Genomic DNA, 21,950 nt, shown 5'->3' with positions numbered 1-21,950 from the left:
AGATATATACAAAAACCTAAACACTAAGAACTACAAGTAAAAAGTCCATAATTGTAATTGGTGCTTGGTCCAATGTCTTGACTCCAAACGATTTCAGTAGCCTGGTCGAGGGTTGAAAATGAACAGTGTCTTCTTCACCAAAAAGTACGTCCAAATATCAAATTATTCAGAAAAGCCAGGGAAATATGCAGGGAACGTTTTCGCCACTAGGTGGCTTCATCAGCTGCTGCCTTTGTGCTAATGAGATGGAATGTGAGTGTGAATCTGCCTCTGGGTCTCTGGCTTTGAAGCTCTCAGGCCCATGATCTCACCTGCACCTGTGTCTGACTTCACCTTGGCCCTTATCTCTCTGGAAACTTGTCCTCACGGGTCTCCACTTAAAAAAACCCTGCCCCAGGTGGTGGCTAAAGATCTCTTGCTATTACAACTGATCTCCAGACAACAGAGATCAGTTCACCTGGAGAAAACGGCCGCTTTGGTAGTTGGACTCTATGGCATTGAAGTCCCTCCCCTCCCCAAACCCGCCTTCCTCAGGCTCTGCCCCAAAAATCTCCAGGTATTTCCCAACCCAGAGCTGGCAACTCCGGTTACTGAGCCATTCCTGGGTCACGTTGTACATGGCTGGTGGTTTGTTCAAACTGATCCCTCAGAAGATGTTCAGGATTCACTGTGAGATGTGCATTATTAGTGCATGCAAATTGCAGAGGAGTAATTGTTCTTCTTGTCAAACTTCATTTTATCCTGCTGGCCAAGCACCGTTACTAGAAAGAACCTGGGTCTTGTCCTAGATCAAGTATATTTTTTGTTTCTCTTGTCTTATGCTTGTCATTGGGCTTATACACGTTCTCAGTTTCCTCGCATCTAACTTCCTGTTTCTTCGGGGTTTTCCCCCAGTTCTGCACATGTTATGCTCCCTCAAGCGGTCAATTCAATATAACACCAATTATTATCGAGCACAAAAAGCTTCTGATTTAAACTGCAGAGAGAAACACTTCAGTTAAAGTTGTGTGATGTCGAATTGACCATCCGAGGGAGCAAAACGTGTGCAAAACTGATCCCCCCAAAGAAACAGGAAGTTAGATGGGAGGAAACTGAGAATGTGTAAAATCCCATTGTCTTACTTCTGAACCTACGGTAAATTATATTACCATATTTGACCATAACAGGGAGGCTTTGCTCTTTTCATCATTACAGCATAAACTGAGCAGGATACCTGTGTGCTGCAGCCCTGAATGCTAGTGAACACTATCTAAGCGTTCCTTGCTAAGTGATTTTAATGGCGTAGTAATTTTGTGCTTCAGGGAAAAGGCAGACATATTCTGCAAAATAGGCCCCCAACTGTGAAGTTACAGCACATCCTGGAATAAGTGATAAAAGCCCTTTCTGATATTTTTCCAGAGGGAGAGCCTTAGTTGAATTGCTAAATGGTTTCTCTTTTGGGGTGTTCAGATCCAGATGGTCCTTAGTCCAGCTGAGAAGAGTGTAGAGGACATCACTGATCAGCTGAACCGCTTCACAAATAGACTCAGCCAGCTGCGGTACAAGGCAGACCAGAACCGGGCATGGACTTCGGACGCTCAGCAGAAAGCAGTGGAAGCCAGTGAGCAAACAAGAAGCACTCAGCAGGTATGACAATAGAATCTTCCAGGTACTGCATTAAAAAAAAATCCATTTATGACTCTAGGAGAACATACCACAGTAAGAACTGCTGAAACCCTCCCATGGGTCCCTGGAAAAAAGATTTCCCTCCTTTTTAAGAAAGACAGAGGGAAGGAAGGGACTCATTTAACATAAAGCCTCTCTAAGGAATCCAAAACCCTTTGCTTTACTGCAGGGGTGGGGAACCTTTTTCCTGCCAAGGGCCATTTGCACATTTATGACATCATTCAGGGGCCATACCAGGTGTAGATCTCCCGGTGGGGGGGGGAGAGGCTAGGGTTGCCAGGTCTCCAGCCACCTCCTGGAGGTTGGCAACCACAGAGGAGGCCACACAGAGAAGGCCTGCAGTGTGCCCCTGCTCCCCCCCTCCCAGCTGGGAGGGCAGCCAGCGGTGGGCCTGAGCAAACAAGGTGCCAGGGGGGCGCAGCCCACAGTCGATCGGCAAGGGAGGAAGGGAGGAAGAAAAACAGAGAAAGAAGAAAAGGGAGGGAGAGAGAAAGAGAGAAAGGGAGAAAGAAAGAAAAGGACGAAGGGAAAGAAAGAAAAGGACGAAGGGAGACAAAGAAAGAGACAGAAAAAGAGGGAGAAAGCGAGGGAGAGAAAGGAGAAAGAGTGACAGAAAAAGAGGAAGAGAGAAAAGCCTTCCCCCCCCCCACACACACATCCGTGCACGCTGGCCCCGCGTGACTGGGCCCCACCCTCCCCGCCTCCCCCACTCACGGCGGCGCACGGAGCCCCGCAGTACCGGGCCCCAGTCTCCATGCCCTCCCCCCAGAGTCCACAAAAGCCCCCCCCCCGAAGCCCGATCGTCTCCTGCATGCATGCTCTGCCGCCGGGAGCCGCCAGCCTCTTTCCCCCTCCCTCTCGTTGCTCAACAGCTGACAGTCGGCGAGAGGAGGTCCAAAGGGCGCCGCAGCGCTGCTGTAAGCCGTGGCCCCAGGAACACCCTTGGGGAGGGCTGCCCTGCGCCCCGCATACGGCCCCCAGGCCTGAGGTTCCCCATCCCTGCTTTACTGGAAAGGCCAACACTGGAAAGCACTTACTATGATGTCAAGTTAAACAAATGGTTAAAAGAAGTGATTATAACAGTCCTAGGCAAACATCTAGAGCAGTGATGGTGAACCTTTTAGAGACCGAGTGCCCAAACTGCAACCCAAAACCCACTTATTTATCGTCGAGTGCCAATGCAGCAATTTAACCGAATTACTGAGGTTTTAGTTTAGAAAAATCAACTCATATGTTAACATCTTTTGCCTTAAAAGAAAAACACAATAACAGAGCTTTCAATGATACAAACAACTTTTTATTGAAAGGTAAAAGTTTGCATTTGGCATGCTTTTGAACAATTAATATGATTTTTGCTGTTGTGGGCATGCTGATAATTTGTCCACCCTTGGCTCATACTTTGTAAGTTTGAGAGCAACACATGCAGCACTCAGGTCATCTGTTAGTCTGTTTCTAGTGTCAGATTTGATATAATTCAAAGCTGAAAACAGCTGCTCACAAGCATAAGATGATCCAAACAAAGTCAGGAAAGCAATCCCAAGTGCTTTCATTGACTTAAAATTATTTGGCAGAGAATTCCACACTTTAAGGATTTCATTTTCAGAACTAACTATGCTATCCTTTGTCATCCCTTCTATCTTCTCAAGTGTTTCACACAGGTCATAGAATTTATTTTCCCAGATAGAGCTTTCTTGAAATTCTATTAGCTCCATTTCCAGATTTTCTAAATCTAACCAGTGTAGGCAGGAAAGATCAAGGTCTTCAAATGTGGCTTTATCTGGAGAAGTAAGAAAACACAGGGTTGTCTCCGTCTTACGGAACTGTAAAAATCTGTTGCTAAAATTCACCTGTGCAGCTGCTACAATACTAGAAAATTCCTTGTAGATTTCCTGATGGCTTGTAGGATTGTCTGCAAATGTTGTAGAATTTTCTAAATGCATTTTTAGTTTTGGAAAATATTTCTGCTGCCCACTTTCAAGGTCTCTTTCAAAAACCTGCAGTTTTCTCTCAAATGTTTTGATATCACAAAACATCCTTTCTGTTGTTTTCCCTAAGCCTTGTAGTTGTTTGTTCAGTATATTGAAGTGTTGTGTAAAATCTGTAAAAAAACATGAGGTTGGTAAGCCAGGCCATATCAGTGAGCTGTGGATATTCCTGCCCTTTTTCATTCATAAACAGCCTAATTTCATCCAAGCAGGCTACAAATCTCTCCAGGACTCGTCCTCTGCTCAGCCACCGGACATTATTGTACATAAGTAGACAATTATACTGTGTCTGAACCTCCTCAAGAAGTGCTTGAAACTGTCGACAATTCAGAGCACGAGCCATGATGTAATTCACCATTTTTGTGACATCTTTGAGGACATCATCAAATTTTTTGCTGCTGTCCCTGGCACAAAGAGCTTCTTGATGTATAATGCAATGAAACTGAATGATTTGATGTTTTGTTTCTTTAACAAAGAATTGTATGAAACCAGATGTTGCCCCCACCATAGAAGGTGCCTTATCACTAGTAATTGAAACCACTTTTTAGCATCAGCAGGTCAGGTCTGACATGTCCTCATTGGCCAACCCCCTTTTAACCTTGGTCCCATTACCTGCAAGGCATTACCTACACCTGCCTTGGCCCTGCCTCCACCCTCTCACGATAGGCCCTCATCCCATGACAGGCTGGAACCAATCACCTTGATCTCCTTCAGTTCAGTTTTTATTTTATGGTCATTTGACCTTCATCTCCCTTGTGGGCAGCCCTCTTAAAGACCTGGCCTCCCAGATATTATTCTGCTGTCAAAGATCCCATCCCCTACTTCAATCATTCTCAGACTGTCACTCCCTTGTGCTTCGGGTGAGGGTTTAACGACCTACTTTTCTGTTTCCCCGCTGAGCCCCATGCCCCACCTGTCACCTCCCATTGTCAGAGCTGGTTTGCCTGCAGGTTCCTGACACTGGTGTCAGTGCTTTCTCCTTCCTGGAGCAGACCCTAGTTATTTTTGGGGGGTGGGGAGGGTTGAGGAGCCGAGCCAAGCCAGGTGACATAGCATAACTTCTCTCAGAAAGCCTGAAAGATTGCCGAGGTTTTGGTATTAGTTCTATGGTATCGACATGATCGATCCATCTGAAGTTCATCCTCTGTTCCTCCATTTCCTGTCAGGAATTTGAAAAGGTAAAACAAAAATACGCAGAAGTGAAAAGGCGAGTGGGGCAGGGTCCAAACTTGGGAGTGCAAGGGACCCGGATCCAGAGCGTTCAGATGGAAGCCAGCACATTGTTTAAGGAAACCTTGGGTATGATGGCCAAGATGGGAGGTAAGTAAAACATGAATGGATGCTCACATGCCTTTTAGATGACCTCACAGCCACAGTCCTTCTTGCATTGCCTCATAAAAGCACTATGGACTAAAAAGGTCAAACATCTGGTTAAATTTCTGTCTGTCATCACCGGAAGAGGTAGTGTCCTTGCAGTTCCTTATGCTGTCTTACATGAAATTTGGTCCATCTTCATTGCAGTCTGGGGTCTAAGGTGGAAAATAGTTACTTGTTGCAAGATACCCTGTGACCTGCTGAATATGCTTGTGCACTTTCTCCAAAATGGAATCTGGGCAGAGCTTTGCTGATCCAGTTTCACAAAAGCAAAGGCTTATCTGAAACTGCAATGATCCCAGGGTGGCTCAAAGCTTGTGTTTTGGTTCTGTCTCCATTTAGAAGGGATATAAACACTCTGTTCTAGACGGCCTCTCATAGGCTTACTTCATAACAGCTGACAGCCAAGCCACATTTTTCGATGCTGGAGTCAACACTTCAGTTTTACGCATTCAGGTTGAATGATTCCCACTCGATAGGTTTTGGGAACCAGCCAGGGTGTGGACTAAATGCCTTGGCCCCAGCAGCAGGTGCTGCATGAATAACTGACTGGCTCAAAGCCAGAGGTTTTATTGGGAAGGAGGTTCAGCATTGCTTTCATTGATAAAACTGTGCCTCTAATGAATGTCTTTCATTGAAGGTGTCTCTCCGTGCCAGAGACTTGGCATCCGGCTGCTGCCAGCCAGTTACCCACCCACCCCACACTCCCTGTTTACTGACTGCAGCAAGAATCTTGATATTATTAAATAGGCCAGCAGGCAATTTCCCATGCAGAACATGACAAACATACATTATCAGTGTCTGCTGACGTCAATGTTTAAACCCACTTGGCCCTGTCGGGAGGAGCTGCAGCTTTATCAGGAAGAAGTTCTAAACTGATGCAGATCGGTATGGGCCAGTGATTCCTTCATTGGGGGTTTGATTGATGCTTGTGGTTAAAGGGATGCTGAGCACTTACCCTTCGCTGGGGTTGCAGATGGGCAGAAAATCTGGCCTGCAAGAAGTGTGCAGGGAAGAGGCCCACACCAAAGCTCATGGTTATTGAAATGAGGAATGCTGTTTCCTAGAATTAAGGTGTTTGTATTAAATTGTGGCAGTGACTAATGATGTGTCTGCGCCAGCCCTCCTCTTCATGTCCCTGGCGGTCTCAGTGCTGCTTTTTTGCATGCGTACGTACTTCCTCCTCTGGGCTGAGAAGTCCTAATACAATGTTGAATATGGGCACAAACAGCTGGGCTCCTTCAGTCACTTTGCTAAAAAGTAAATGATCACAGAATACAGACAGGAGGACTGGACCTGGGATCTCCAGAGGTAAATCATCATCTTGACAGATGGAGATGAATGCCTTCTTATAGTAAGAAGCACATGTTGTATGATTTGCAAGGACGTAACAGATTTGTCCTCCTCTGCTCAGACAAGGGTGAAAACCTAGAACAGATACTGTCCAATAGCTTCATGATGTTGAAGACAAGCAACATGGGCCATTTACGTATGGGAGAAATGCACATTTTCCCTATCCGAATTCTCAGAACTTAAAAATAAGCCCCCATGCAAAATTTTGAGAATTTGAGATGGGGAAAATGTGCATTTAGAGAGTGGCAAATCCAAGGCAAAACCTCTCATCCATAAATTGCCATGGTGACAATTCTCCATGTAGCTTTCATCGCTAACTGCAGAGACAGAGCTCCCACACAGCAATTTTCCCTGCCCTTCCCTTGCCTCAGCCTCTTGTGTTACCAGAAGGCTGCTTTGGGCTTTAAAAAGACAAAAAAAGGCAGTTGACATATTATAGCATTATAACAATTTTTCTACTAGGTCCTCTGAAACCCTAGACATCTTTAGCCTCTTTTGTTGCAGAGGTATAAGAGGAAAGGCATGCTACTACATCAAAAAGGGCAAGAGACTTCCTGTTTTCTTTTTAAATGAAAGTTGAGAAGTCAGAGGAACTTAGTAGATAGAATGTTGCAACATTATAATGCTATAGTGGTATGTCTACTGTTGATTTAAAAAAAAATGGAAAGACCTCCATAGTAGGGGAGAGCTCAGAGAGCTGAGGCAAGGAACATGTTGCCAGGTTTGGGAAAGATCAAAGCACAGTGGGGGGAAATATAGGCCGAAAACGCACGGGCACTTACTCCTGTCTCCGCCCAGTCTCCTCCCTGCTTTTTTCCATTTTCAAGCCGGACCAAATTCTCGCAAACAGAGGAGACCTCGGCTGCTGCTGGCCGAGCATTGTGTCGACCTAAAACGAACCCGTCTTTGCGATTGAAGACCCAAACCGTTACCCCTGGCTCTCTTCAGATGAACAGGAGCCTATTCTTCCGGCGTCACGCACGCCTCCAAACCCCTCCCTGCGCAACCTCACCCCCTTTTGTTTCCAAATTTTTTGAAAAGTGGGAGCGCAGGGCTGTCATTGGACAGTGAGTCGGCAAATCAACACCAGGAGCGTGCTTTGCTGAACGGCCAGGAAGTGCGTGTCTCTGGCGTTTTCTGTTTTGATGGGCAGATCAGCACGCTGACTCGCCATGGATCAAGAGAGGTTCTTCGCACAGATTGTCCCTCCGCCCGGTTTGAACTGATCCTGGCTGGAACGGGGAGGACACTGGGAAGAAACTGGAGTAAGTGCCCGTGCGTTTTCGGCCATAGAAAGTGGACAGTTTGGGGATGATATTGTGTGGATACTCCAGGGTGGATGCCAAACTGGAGCACAACCTCCACGTGGAAGCAGCCCAAATGAAGACTGGAGATAGGAGAGTTTTTCTGCATGTTAACCTATTTCTCTTTAACTTTTCAGCTTTAGAAACAGAGCTCCGAGACAGCAACAATGCAATTATCCTTGAATCAGCCAAGCTAGCAGGCTTGGAAAAGCAAGTGGAAACAATTCGAGATCATATCAGCCAACGAGCAGCATACTTTGCCACCTGTACTGATTAGCACAGCTTATTCTCATTTCCTGGTTGATGCCTTTTGCAAATCATACACCTTTGTCTACCTTTTATTAGAAAACAAACAAACTTAGCTTTGAACCAAAAGAGAACTCTTTGTGAAAGACCTTCTTTCTGTGTCAAACTTTCTGATACAGGAACTGATGGTTGTTGTGCTAATTTATTTGTTTAAACATTGCAACTTTTTAATATATATATACACCTGGAATTCACTTATCAAATTAAAACCTTCCAATGGCTGCTTTTTGTAGAATATGTGTTTATTTTGTACTTGTCATCCTAGGAAAAACAGGTTTAAAGCTGGATTTGGGGTTAGAAGAAATGCACAGAAACAGGCATGAATAGTGTTTTCAGGAACAATAGTGACACAAATATATACAAATATTAGCTTCAGGGCTAATGGCTGTAACAAGAAATCTGGTTTATTAGCCACCACCTGCTTTACTGACAGCATCACACTTTGCAAGCAAAGTATTGTAGGAAACAAATCTGCCACTACAGCCGGGGAAAGGGGGGGAGGGATCTCCAGAGTGAATTAGCAGCCCCTTCCATCTCTATCAACAACTGGCAGGCGCTTGAAAAACAATCAGCTTTATTAAGCATAGTATTTATTATACAACTAATAACTTGGAAGCAGCAGTCAACTACACTGAGAACAGGAAACCCAGCAGCCTCCTCTGTTCATTCCAGTGGGGCTATGTGGAAGCCCTGCGTAAAGTTCCATCGAAGCAAAAAACAACTGGGCAGCAGCCATGCTTGGCAGATGGCTCTCGAATCATAGATGAAAGAAACACAACTAAATTGGAGAAAGATACTCTCATCCATCTCTTCCATAGGAGTTCAGACCAAAAGGAAATCACCTTGCAATAGTTCTATTGTTCAACTGAACAACTACAGATACACAACATACTTACCCCCCAAAAAGGAAAAAGCAAGAAAAAGAAACATAAAGCTTTTTTTGGTTGTTGTTGTTGCAAGGATGTAGAGCAATGCACTAAAACTGCTAGCAGAAGCCTGGCGTCTCTCTCTCTCTCTCTCTCTTCTATAAAACTGCTTCTCTGTTTCAATGAAATGACCCTTCTAACGTTTCAAGGTAATCACACCGTCAGATTTGTCAGGCCTCTGGATGTCCACCTCTTCAATGAATGGCCACGGCCGTCTGAGAATGCAGCTGTGCTGGGCAGAATTTAGGCTCTTCTCTCTTTTTGCACTATTGATGTTTGACTTTGAAGCACAGAGAAGCCCTTTGAAGCCCTTCTGCAATGGAAAGGAGGGAGACAAAAATAATTTCTGATTCAATCATTTGATCACTGTTTATTCCAAATATTTTTATTCTGCTTTTTGGCAGAAAACTGACTTACAGAAAGCCCCCCCCCCCATACTGAATAATTATAGGAAAAAGTCAAAAGGTACCAGTAGGGTTGTCAACTCCAAGTTGGGAAATTCCTGGAGACTTGGAGGTGGAAGGTGGACGACGCCTCAGCAGGCTATAATATCATGGAGTCCACCCTCCAAAGCAGATGTTTTCTCCAGGGGAACTGATCTGTGTCATCTGGAGAACGCTTGTAATTCTAAGAGATAACCAGGCCCCACCTGGAGGTTGGCAACCCTATGCCAGCATCCAAATAGCTAGTGGAAACATGCATACCACAAAAACTCCTCCATACCAAAAGCTCATAGAGAAAGCATATTTACTAGGCTTCTGAAAGCTAAAGGGATGGGTTTGGGAGGACAAGCCTCACAAAGCAGGCAGTTCCAAATTCTCAGTGCCAGGGGCTACCACCGGGAAGTCCCTGTAACATGTGAGTCCTTGCTTAACATCCGACGGTGGTAGAGGAACACGGAACTGAACTTCCCCTGATGACCAGATATGCTTATTCTTGTGAAAGCAGTCCTTTGTATATACAATTTTTATCTTGCTTGTCCTTTAAAAAACCCTGTGAGGTTTCTTGCTATGCTGTTCCTTTCAGATATTTGACTTCACTCATCCAACAGGGCCTTCTGCAGCTACCATCCTGCAAACAGGCAAAAATCGATAACCGCCCGTACTCATGCATTCTGTGTTGTGGTCCCCACCTCGTGGAAGGGCCTCCCTGATGAGGTTAGGCAGGCTCCCTCTTCTCCTGGCTTTCTGCAAACTATGCAAAATGGAATTATTCAAAAGGACTTTTTGCACAGGTAAACAACTGTATTGTAATGAAATGGTCAGAAAGCTGCGTTGGTAAAGGGATAGGGACCATGACCTAACACTAAGTATGCTCCAGACCAGGTAGTTCCTACACCTCTTGATGTATCATGTTTAAAAGCTCATGCTTGGTTTCGGCTCTGTTTAAGATTTCTGTTCGTTTTCAGATTTTGGTAGTCCAAACCCTATTGTGTTGCTCATTGGACATCCCATCCTGTTAATTGTAGTTGATTTAGCAGTTCTCTTACAAAGGGAGATTAGAAAGAGAGACTGCTGAACGACAACTAATAATGAAACTCAAGACTACGCATTCTCCTGGACTGAACAGAGATCTGGGATTCTTGTCTCATTACCAATCCTAATTTCTCGACGCCTACTACTCCTCTGCATATCACACCTAATCTAATCGCACCTGCTAATATCATTTACTTGCTTTTGACATTTCCATTTCCATTGTGTGTCTAATTCATTCTTCTCTACTTAAGGATAGATGGACTCACAATCTAGCTGTATCTAATAAGTGGGCTGTGGCTCAGGAAAGCTCATACCCCTCCAGAAATTTTGTTAGTCTTTAAGGTGCTACAGGACGTTTGCTCTTTTCTATTAATTAATGCTATGTAATCCGCCTTGAATCTGTGAGAAAGATGGATACCAATAACCTGAATGAATGAATGAATGAATGGACGAAGATGACAGACAGTAATTTGCCAAGGGCCACAACATAACTATGTTAGGGGGTTTATTAACTGGACGATTAAGGGATAGGCATTCTAGCATCCATAGTTCTTTTACTTTCATTTTCCAGTAAGTGTTGAGTTGTATTGTTTGTAGGCTGCCTGCTTGTTGCCTGAATAAACAGAACTCCTGTTAAACAACCATCTCTGCGGTATGGAAAGGAACATTTAATGTTCCCAGGTGTAACAGCCACCCAGTAAATCAATGACTGACCTAAGACTACACTCCCAGCCATGCTAAGACCTCTCAATTTATTCTTGGTTTGAGCCTTGTGGTTCCACTGGGCAGAATTCTTCCAGTACTAATTTCCTTACCAAAACAATAGCATCAAGGACGTCTCATAAGTATACGTGTGAGCCACTCTGCAATCTAACTCAAAGTTAAACGCTAAGTCCTTTGAAATCAATAGGCTTGCGTGTATTTTTAGAATGGGTGTGAGCCATTTCTGCTGGTGTGGGTTTTAGTAGGGCCTTAACATTTATTGTACTTGTGTTTTATGATGTGAGTTACATTGAGAGTTTTTAGACTGGGGGGCAGAATACACACACACACACACACTGGAGGGGGGAGAATATATATACACACACACATTTAAATTTGATTTGGGCCATGATCATACATTCCTGTCAGGGAGTTTGGCTTGTTTAATGCCTACTTTTTGGAGAAAGGTCAGGGTATTTTTTCCTTAATTCATGATATATTTATAAAAGGCAGTTCCATTGCTTGATCTAGCCATCCTTCTGGTGCAGTACACCCCCTCCTGCTCTTAGGAACTGTGAACATATAATGAAGCTAGGATGCACATTTCATGCAAAGGGCATGGGATCACAGCTAGTGCTACTTCAAATGCTAAGCAATTTTATACATCTTCTAGAAAGACTATGGGTTGGATCCAGCCAGCTTTTTCTCTGCCCAATTCTTCTCCTTACTACAGCCCACATCCCTCATGGCTTTTATTCATGCAGGTCCCATTATCCCCAATGTAGCCTTTTTGGATTGTCAAAGGGGATCCCTCCACCCTTTTCCACCAACAGAAAAGCTGGCTGGATCCAACCTTATGCATGATAGTATTGTGTTTCATTTACCTGTAAAAGTGTGCATGTGATTCATATGGCTGTTTCTCCAGTCACATGATCAAACAAACTCCAGTGTGCCCAGTGCCAAAATACGAGTGGTTACTGGCTTTCCCTGGAACAAGGACCTCTGATGTGAAGTGACTGAGATTTGGAAAAGAAGAATGGAGGAAATAGCAAATAGTGAAGAGCTTTTATGAATGGAAAAAACAACAACATTTACTGATGTACAGATGAGTCAGCTCATTGGCAAAATGTTAGCATAGCTATCTGATTCAAGGATGAATTCACTAATAAATACCAGCAGTAAAGACAATAAGTTACTGACTTTTTTTCTGAACACATTTGAAAGGTAGACAATGCAAAATCTTGAGACAAGATAGTTAGCAATGATGCTTCAGCAATTAGAGGAAAAAACATATCTTTAAATACTAGTTATTTTTAGACTGGTTTTGAGAAATATTATTTGGGACCATATTAGATCATTTTAGACAAACCCAATATAGAATTCAAGATCCAATCCAGTTCTAGTAACTGCTCACAACAGCCACTGACTCTATGCATGCTCAGCCCCAGCTATATCACACAATACATCCAGTTACTTCAAGGGGAGGCAGTTTATTGCATTATATGTCTATCCATATGAATCTTTGGCCTTCATCAGCTTCTTATGCAGTGGCCTGCTTTTGAATGCAGACCTGCCTAATTGGGTTTGACTGAAAATCTTTTATCAATACATTTGAAAATCAACCAGAAATGATTTTTACAGCAGCCATTTGCCAAGTACATTAATTAAATTATGTGACTTCATATGTGAGACCCAAAAACATATTTGAATTTCTCATGTGCTTATTTAACCTCATGTGAATGGGGTGCATGCAGGATAGAACACGGGGAAAAAGGCTGGATAAACATTCTAACCAATTTTATGTTCTACAGATCTGTAATTTAGATTTTACATATTTCTGATCAATTTAAGGACAAACCAATTTAAACTTTATATGAAAGCTTCCGGGAGATCAAACAAAACATGATGCTGGGAGATTTGTACACAGATGTGCAAATTTCAAACAAATACAGCCATGGATGGGCAGGTACAGACACTTGACCAAAAGAGACTTGAGTTGTTGGCTGATAGAGTAGACGCGCACTAAATGCCTGGTTAAAAACTAGACTTACCAACTGCCTGGTTCTGGTGGGCAATTGCTTGCCAATTAACTGGGCTGAACACAGAAGTTCTGCTGGTTCTTCTCTCTGGCGATCGCACGCATGCACAACCGTGCGCGGCATGATTGTGTCACTTCTGGGTTTACCCAGAAGTGCTGTATCATGACAGGGATGCTCTAGCACTCCCCCCCAAACGCTATAGTTTCCATAGAGTTTTTGGGAGTGAGAGTGCTAGAGGGTCCCATGCGATATGGCGCTTCCAGGGTAAACCTGGAAGTGATGTAATCATGCCGCGTGCACAGGATCACCCCCCCAGCCCCGCCCCAAACTAGGGCTGTCAATTCGGTTCGGTCCGAACTGAAAATCAACCGAATTTCCCGATTCGGTGATTTTCTGTTCGGACAGATCCGAACTCAAAACTGGCGGGCAACCGGGGGGGCCGAATTCAGCGAGTTTGGGAGTTCGCGAATAAATTCGGCAAATTCGGCCCCCCTTCAGGGGAGCCCGCTGAAAGGCACGGGCTGCCCTTTAAACTGATCTGAGCCTCCCAGCTGGGAGGCGCAGGTCAGTTTAAAGGGCAGCCCGCCCCCCTTCAGCGGGCTCTGCTGGAGAGGCGCAGGCTGCCCTTTAAACTGACCTGCGCCTCCCAGCTGGGAGGCTCAGATCAGTTTAAAGGGCAGCCCGAGCCTCTCCAGCGGAGCCCGCTGAAGGAGGGGTGGGCTGCCCTTTAAACTCATCTGCGCCTCCCAGCTGGGAGGCTCAGATGAGTTTAAATGGCAGCCCGCCCCCCTTCAGCGGGCTCCGCTGGAGAGGCGCGGGCTGTCATTTAAACTGATCTGCGCCTCCCGGCCGGGAGGCACAGATGAGTTTAAAGGGCAGCCCGCCCCCCTTCAGCGGGCTCCGCTGGAGAGGCGCAGGCTGCCCTTTAAACTGACCTGCGCCTCCCAGCTGGGAGGCGCAGATCAGTTTAAATGACAGCCTGCGCCTCTCCAGCGGAGCCCGCTGAAGGGGGGCGGGCTGCCCTTTAAACTGATCTGCGCCTCCCAGCTGGGGCCGAATTTTCCCCCGAACTCCGGATCCCCCCGAATTACCGGGGATCCGAAGCGGGGGAGTTCGGACTTCGGCACGTACCGAACCCACAAGGGTCAAATTCGGCCGAATCCGAACTGTACCGAATTTTTTTTTTTGACAGCCCTACCCCAAACAGCTCTCACTGGTGGGGAAGGGGGACCTGGCAACCCTATTAAAAACCAGTTGGCAGATGCACCCATAATGTGCAAACTTTCAGCTTTTACAAAGCTCTCACAAAGTACACAGTATTACAATCCAAAACAGAGTCCACAACTGGTGCCAGCTGGTAGCATTCAGTGCAAAGTTGACAGTGAGATGGAGAAGGGATTTTTCTGCAATGCTGCCCATTGTCTGGATCTCCTTCCCCGAGAAAACTTGTCAGGCTGACTCGTTTCTCATTTTTTAGAACAGTACTAAAGACCTAATTATACTTCATGCCTTTAGAGGCAACAGGAGGTGCTTGATTTTATCTGGTTGTTTTTGATGCTGCTACTACTATTCTTTTTATTTTGCTGTTTTATGCTGCTGTTGTCTTTTATAGCTTATGTTGTGGTGTTGGTTTTAGTACATTTAGTCTACATTTGTATTGCAAACTGCCTTAGGATTCCTTGCAGGGCAAAAAGGCAGTATGTCAATTTTAAAATAAATATCACTGCTTTGTCTATACTGCCCTTTCCCCCCCTTCCGAATAGCGAATTCTACTGTAAACAAAAATTAGAATATTTTGTTCAATAATGGCAGATGATGAAACAGACACTTACTGAGGCTTAACAGTTCTTTTGAAGAGCGCCGACTCTGAACAAAAGGTTGGCTTCACTTTCTCATGTGTTCCACATGCTGAAGAGCAGCCAAATGGAGATCTGTTTGGAGAGCTCTGGTCGTCTGCTGTAGCTGTGCAGGCATTCATGGGTGAAGACTTGCTAACCAGCTTATTCAAATAAGTGCTGTCTGTCTTTTTTTTCTGTTCACCAGAAAAATCCAACACATTGTGGAATGGCAATAGAGGCATCAAAGTACTGGCATCTTGATTTGGTTGCTCCAGATTGGTGACTGGTGGACTGTTGGGCCTTGATGTATCTTGCACTTCTATGACTGGGACACCACTTCCAGCATTGGTGTCTGCATGGTGGCCGTTCATATGGAGTTTCTTCATATGATGAACAACAGCTGCAGCATTGAAAGCTTGCTGAGAAAGTAGAAGATAGCATGATTTGGGACATGGAAATTTGGTCCTTCCGGATGCTATTTCACTACTGGCATTTTATCTTTGGGAGTAGACCTTGGGGTGGTCTTTCCCACACTACCCACATAGGCAGAAAGTAGTCAGTGAACCGGGAGATTTCAGGTTTCTTTTAATCTAGGATGCCCCTGCCCAACCCTGTGAGACAAAATAGCTTTCTAGCCTGCTGAATTGTTGGGGACAGGGGTCAAAAATAGTATATGAACTATCTATCTATATCTTTATAAACATACATTTCCAAAGTGGATGTAAAGGCTGCATGAAACTTCTCATTTCTTTCATGCGTAATGTCATGTTTTAACATTTCCATCCAACATTCTAAAATGTCTTCATTTATTATGGATATTTTTATTTTATTTATTTTATTAGATTTATAACGCAATCTCTTCCTGGCCAAGACTGGGCCCAGAGCAGCTTTTACTATTTACAGCATCCCCGAGTTTCTTCATAAAAGAAGTTTCTAAGCATGATGGCTCTTTGAGCTTCTCACCTAAATATACACACAAGCATGCATGCATGTACTCCCAACAAGATAACCAAAGTGCCATGAACAAAGGCTTTGATTGTGGGATCCTGCATGGTGGGGGGAGGGTTGGGGTCACTGGGCATGTGGGGGGGGAGGTAGTTGTTAATTTCCTGCATTGTGCAGGGGGTTGTACTAGATGACCCTGGTGGTCCCTTCCAACTCTATGATTCTATGATTCTAAGGCATTCCTAAAGCATTCCTAAAGCATCCACAGGCCCACAGGAACAGAAGTGGCTAGTATAGTGGTGCATGATACTGCTCCAATTGTACCACCCAGCGTCTGCTAGGATTCTTGTATTTAACAGATGGGGAAGGGCCATAGCTCAGTGGTAAAGCATCTGCTTGGCATGCAGAAGGTCCCCGGTTCAATCCCTGGCATCTCCAGTTAAAAGGTGAAAGACCTCTGACTGAGACCCTGGAGAGCCGCTGCCAGTCTGAGTAGACAATACTGACTTTAATGGACCAAAAGTCTGATTCAGTATAAGGCAGCTTCATGTGTTCATTCCTAAGGCAGGTATGGCTGTCAGGGGGTAAAAGGCTGCCCGTAAGCATGGAAGGCCTGCACCAACACAAATGAATGGTATCACTGACTGACAAAGGCAGGTAAGAGACTTGGCTGTAGCACCCTTTGGATAGTGGATCTCTCTGCGGGGGTCTGATGTGGGATAGCAGATCTGCTAAAGTGCATCTTTTCCACCACCTTTGCTCTACTTGGATATTTCTAAATGTTATTACCATAGTGCTGTAAGAGTCCATTGTTCTAGTTTTCAAAGAAAACAAACGTTGGTATATGCTGCCGTTGGAATTTCTCAGAGAAGTGGTAATCTCATGAAGCTTCAATAAGGATGATACAACACTTTGCACATTAAAAAAGATACATAAATTATACAGGGAAGTACATGGTGATCTTGGGTGCGTAAAGAGCAATCAAGTTGCAGCAGACTTATGGAGACCCCAGCAAGAGGCTTTCAAGGCAAGTGAGAAGCAGAGGTGGTTTGCTGCTGCCTTCCTCTACAGAGTCTTCTTTGGTGGTCCCCCTTCCAAGTACCCAACCCTGCTTAGCTTCTGAGATCTGATGAGATTGGGCTATACCATGCTAACTTCCCTCCCTGGGGGGATTTAAGATCTTTTAATGAATGGCAATTCTTTATTTCTGCTATACTCTATATACTAAATTAGCATGGCAATTCTAGCTTTTGTTAACAGCATGCCAGATCCAAACCCAGATCAAGCTTTCTGGTGATCCAATACTATCATTTTTGGAGGCTTTCCAGACTGTGGTTTCACAAGGAACTCTTATATCACTGTGCTCATGGCAAGACATTATTACTAGACCATAGTGACTGAGTGGCACGTTCGTGGATGTTAGCACCATGCAACTTACCTTCCACTTGCTTTTTGCAAAATTTTTCTGGATCTGTGCACTGACAGATGGGTATATGTCACGGTGGAGGGCTGTGTTTCCATTAATCCTGCAGATGGAGTGAGAGGATGAGCAGGCCTGTAGGCAGATGGTGCTTGCGAGACATTTTACATTCTTGCAACAGCTCCCTAACCCTTTTGTTCTGTTCAATCAGTAGTAATTAAACCCAAAGGGAAAAAAAATCAACAAAGCACACTTAACACAAATTCTTCATTGGTTGAGTGGGATCAGAGTGTTTTTATATGGGAGTCATTACAAACGTCTGCCCCACCACTGTCATCAGCAGTCTTTAGTAATAGCATCCATGTTACTATCTCAGGAGTCTGCTACACCAGTCTAGGTCTGAGAGAGATGTTGCAGGGAAATGATACAAATCCATTTATGGACTGATCTCTCACATTCTTCTCTCTCACTATCTAGTACCAGAGGTTTAAGAACACCCAGAGCACAGAACTGTTTGCCCTGGAAAGCTGGAAATGGCAACATGACATTCAATTGCCTACCTCTATACATTTAAGCAGGTGCTGAGAATTCTCTGTAGTCTTCCTTTCCAGAACAACAAACCCCAAGGCTTGGATCCAGACTAAATTTTTAGGGTTGCCAGGTCCCTCTTTGCCACTGGCAGGATGTTTTTGGGGTGGAGCCTGAGGAGGGCGGGGTTTGGGGAGGGGAGGGACTTCAATGCCATAGAGTCCAATGGCCATTTTCTCCAGGTGAACTGATCTCTATTGGCTGGAGATCAGTTGTAACAGCAGGAGATCTCCAACTAGTGCCTGGAGGTTGGCAACCCTATAAATTTTCCACCCACTTTTGTTAGTGGAAGAAAAAATTTCTGCCATCCCTTTCCCATTGCATCCTACTGATCTCCTTGAAATTCTAATCCTGGGGACACTTGAGGGCAACATGAGAAGCAAATTGGGGGACTAGAACAGAAAGGAGGGATTGGTGACAATTATCTTACCCCTTCAGTTAGCAGGAGATTTAATCTGCATCCAACCCTAGGCTTCTTGGGAACAGAGAATGAATGATATTAAACTAGTTTTGGTTCTTTAGTGGGAATATGCCCTGTGAGAGGGTCTAATAATGGTATCACTGGTGTTGATACCAGGCTGTGCTATGTTGTCCCACTGCCCGGTTTTACCACATATTGTAAGGGCAATTGCTTTTAAATTTCTTAAAAATTATATTATTTTAACAGCCTTGTACTCCCACCACATGTAACATGAAAAATTATAGCTCCGTTCACATTCTCCTCTCTGCTGGTTTATGCAGATGGCAATTTCAGAGAAGACAATCCTGTTTTATGAGGTGATGTCACAGCAGTTAAACTTCCATTTGTCATCACTACGTCCCACAGTTGCACAGTCTGGTTGCAGTAGCATCATTGATCCTACCAGGGGTGTCTGAGGGCTTTCTCACAGGTGAACCTCTCGTTTGGATCCTTCTCCAACAAGTGACAGATGAAATCCTTGGCTGTTTGGGAGGAATAAGGAGAGTCAGTGATCAGCACAGGAGATATGTACAATCTGGGGAATGAGAGGAAGGAAGCGAAAATGATCTGTCACATGATTCACTGATCCAGACTTGTACTCCTATGAAGCATAAAACGGCTCAGAGGCTCTTGCTTCACTAATATCATAAAGGGAATATAACCATGCATTGGCTCTCATGAAAACATTCTCTGAACATATAGACATAAACACAGGAAGCAACCTTTCTACTGAGCATCCAAGAAATTATTCTTCTGTTCCGCAAACTAGTTGAAGCATCTTACCTTCTAACAGCAAATGGGAGTGATTTTCACAAGAACTAAATGTCCTTCTGTTAAGCCTCCAACCACCATTAGTTGCTTGGCGAGAGGCACAACCAAATTCATAACACCATGAAAGCTGGACAGAGGGTTTTTGCCAGGGAAGCAGAAAAGTACCTGATTCAGAGATATCATCCCAGAATGGAGATTCAAATTCAAAGTAACCTTCTTTGATCTTTTCAAACAGCTTGGACTCTGTCTCTTCATAGAAAGGAGGGTACCCACACAGGCTGAGGTGGATTGGAAAAAAGCACAAAGGGTTAGCTTAGATGGTGCCATAATACTGTCTCCATAAAACAATACACACACACACACCAATAGGGTTGCCCACCTCCAGGTACTAATTGGAGATCTTCTGCTATTACAACATCTCCAGCTGATAGAGATCAGTTCCCCTGGAGAAAATGGCTGCTTTGGCCATTGGACAATATGTCATTGAAGCCCCTCCCCAAACCCCTCCCTCCTCAGGCGTCACCCCAAAAACCTCCCGCTGATGGCGAAGAGGGAACTGGCAGCCCTACACACCAAGCTTGTTCTGAAGGTGGTGATACAAAAGAAGTTAAGGGGATTCATTACATCACTGCAAAGATACAGGGACTTTGCCCATTCTATAGACTCTAAGCTCTATAGGTAGGGTTCTGAATATATTTTGTTTTGTGATCTCTGTAGTGTCTAGCACATTACTGGGACTCAAGAAATGTAAAATCCTAACAGTAAGTAAATGTTGGGATGTGATGGTACCCCTTTACCTGATAAGTGATGCCTTCAGGCACTAATGAGGGAGCAGGGAGCTCTAACTGAGCACAGCAGAAACAATGCCATACTTTTGCAATCATGAGGGAACATATATTGGCAGGGCTGAAACGGACTGCTTGCTATTGAAGTTAGGGGCCTTTATTTATTATTTATTTCCTCAAGGCCACCAAGGCAGCTAACAAAGTAAAAAAAAAAATCATACATAATAAAAACATGTCATAAAAACCATTACAACCAAGCACAAAACCATTAAAACAATTTAAATGAAGCTAAAATCAACATGAAAACAGTGAAAACATTGGTCCCAGCACCACTTTGCCTAGCAAAGAAGATGAAGAGTTGGTTTTTATAACCCACTTTTCTCTACCAAAAGGAATCTCAAAGTGGCTTGCAATCACCTTCCCTCCCCCTGCAACAGTCACCTTGTGAGGTCAGTGGGGCTGAGAGAGTTGTGGGAGAACTGGGACTAGCCCAAGGTCACCCAGCAGGCTGCATGTGCAGGAGTGGGAATCGAACCCAGTTCTCCAGACTAGAGTCCACCACTCTTAACCACTACCCCATGCTAGCTCTCAAAGAGGATCACAAGTGATGTCAACATATTAATAGAAGTCCGAGAGGGCAACTAGGTGAGAGTTTGGAGAGCCATGTTCAAATTACCCATCTCTTTACATTTTTAAAAAAAATAAACAGTAATTATGGGAGCTCACATTTTTGGATAGGAACCATGGGACTGTGGGAAGGTTTTTAGAAATTCTTAATGCTGTTTTCCGGATGTAAATTGCTTGCTCCTCTGAAAATGTTATCCCCCCCCCCCCCAATATGCTCTCTTTATGGGCAAATAGCATCTTTGGAGGAGGAGGGATTTACATCAGGAAAGTGGTTTTGAGTAGAAGGATTAAATTTCCCCTCTCCAAGTGCCACACTCCAGTTTGGAGGCCTCTGTGGCTGCTGCTGATAGAAATGTAAAGAGGTGATCTGATCATAGAAATCCAACAGCTTCTCTATCTGACCCTGCACACAGTGGGCAGTGTCTTACCATCTGTATGTGGAAGGCACGTGGAGTTTTCCCACCTTCCTCTCTTTTCCTGATGCTCTTTCTGAGCCCTGGAATTTTCATTCCTGGGGTTGCAGAATCTATGCAGAGGAGTCGTGGGTTGGAGTTAAGGACAAGGGAATGGAATCGACTCCTTTCCTCAGCAGAGTTATGCTTGCAGAAGAAGATAAAGGAATTATTTCACCTCTTTGTCCTCCTCACTTAGGGTTGCCAGGTCCCTCTTCTCCATGGGCAGGAGGAGGGCGGGGTTTGGTGAGGGGAGGGACTTCAATGCCATAGAATCCAATTGCAAAAGTGGCCATTTTCTCCAGGTGAACTCATCTCTATCGGCTGGAGATCAGTTGTAATAGCAGGAGATCTTCAGCTACTACCTGGAGGTTGGCAACCCTATCCTCACTGCAGCCTCTTCCCCACCCATTAGCTGCAGTGCAGACAAAAATAAACAACAACTACAACAAAGTTATCCTAAGGATGGAAAGAACCATTAAGAACTTGAAATATAGATGTGTAAAAAACATACTCCTACATGCCACAAATATCACACATGAGTAGGCTGGCTAGTAAATGTTGGTAATGTTTGTGGACTTATTTACAAGCATATTCTGGCAAAGGTAACAGGCGATGACACTCACAGGATATAAGTAATGACTCCTATTGACCAGCAATCCACAGCGTTGCTATATGGCCTTTGTTGTAGCACTTCTGGAGCTGCAACAAATAAAAATCATATCGAAGTAAGAAGCAACAAGACCATCTAGTCCAGCATCCCGTTTTACGCATCCAGAGTTCTGTTTATTCAGGCTATTTTTTTACACAATTGCCACCCAGTTGCCCTGGAGGACCAAAAACAGGGCTTAGAGGCCAAGGCCTTCTCATGATGTTGCCTTCTAGCACTGGTGTTCTGAGGCTAACTGCATTTGCATGTACAGGTTCTACTATGG

At 44.5% G+C, this 21,950-nt stretch overlaps 2 protein-coding genes across 2 annotated transcripts in view; one reads left to right on the top strand and one right to left on the bottom strand.

Annotated features, from left to right (window-relative positions):
* Nucleotides 1-8,023, top strand: part of LAMB3 (laminin subunit beta 3) — a 74,021-nt gene extending 65,998 nt beyond the window's left edge. Inside the window, exons 21-23 of the mRNA XM_056845387.1 lie at nucleotides 1,450-1,626; nucleotides 4,817-4,970; nucleotides 7,819-8,023. Of these exons, the coding sequence (XP_056701365.1) occupies nucleotides 1,450-1,626; nucleotides 4,817-4,970; nucleotides 7,819-7,958 (471 nt within the window). The 3' untranslated portion in view covers nucleotides 7,959-8,023. The remainder of the gene's footprint in view (nucleotides 1-1,449; nucleotides 1,627-4,816; nucleotides 4,971-7,818) is intronic.
* A 984-nt stretch (nucleotides 8,024-9,007) lies between these two features.
* The window catches only part of CAMK1G (calcium/calmodulin dependent protein kinase IG), an 85,532-nt gene continuing 72,589 nt past the window's right edge, over nucleotides 9,008-21,950 (bottom strand). The window contains exons 7-13 of the mRNA XM_056844324.1: nucleotides 21,642-21,717; nucleotides 19,317-19,429; nucleotides 18,784-18,862; nucleotides 17,351-17,438; nucleotides 14,962-15,386; nucleotides 11,975-12,106; nucleotides 9,008-9,226 (exon numbers count right to left, since the gene is read on the bottom strand). Of these exons, the coding sequence (XP_056700302.1) occupies nucleotides 12,016-12,106; nucleotides 14,962-15,386; nucleotides 17,351-17,438; nucleotides 18,784-18,862; nucleotides 19,317-19,429; nucleotides 21,642-21,717 (872 nt within the window). The 3' untranslated portion in view covers nucleotides 9,008-9,226; nucleotides 11,975-12,015. The remainder of the gene's footprint in view (nucleotides 9,227-11,974; nucleotides 12,107-14,961; nucleotides 15,387-17,350; nucleotides 17,439-18,783; nucleotides 18,863-19,316; nucleotides 19,430-21,641; nucleotides 21,718-21,950) is intronic.

The sequence above is a fragment of the Euleptes europaea genome, chromosome 2, assembly GCF_029931775.1.
Source record: "Euleptes europaea isolate rEulEur1 chromosome 2, rEulEur1.hap1, whole genome shotgun sequence".
NCBI classification, from domain to species: domain Eukaryota; kingdom Metazoa; phylum Chordata; class Lepidosauria; order Squamata; family Sphaerodactylidae; genus Euleptes; species Euleptes europaea.
Note: the sequence above shows the minus strand (reverse complement) of the source record. Positions and strands in the feature narration are given on the sequence as shown.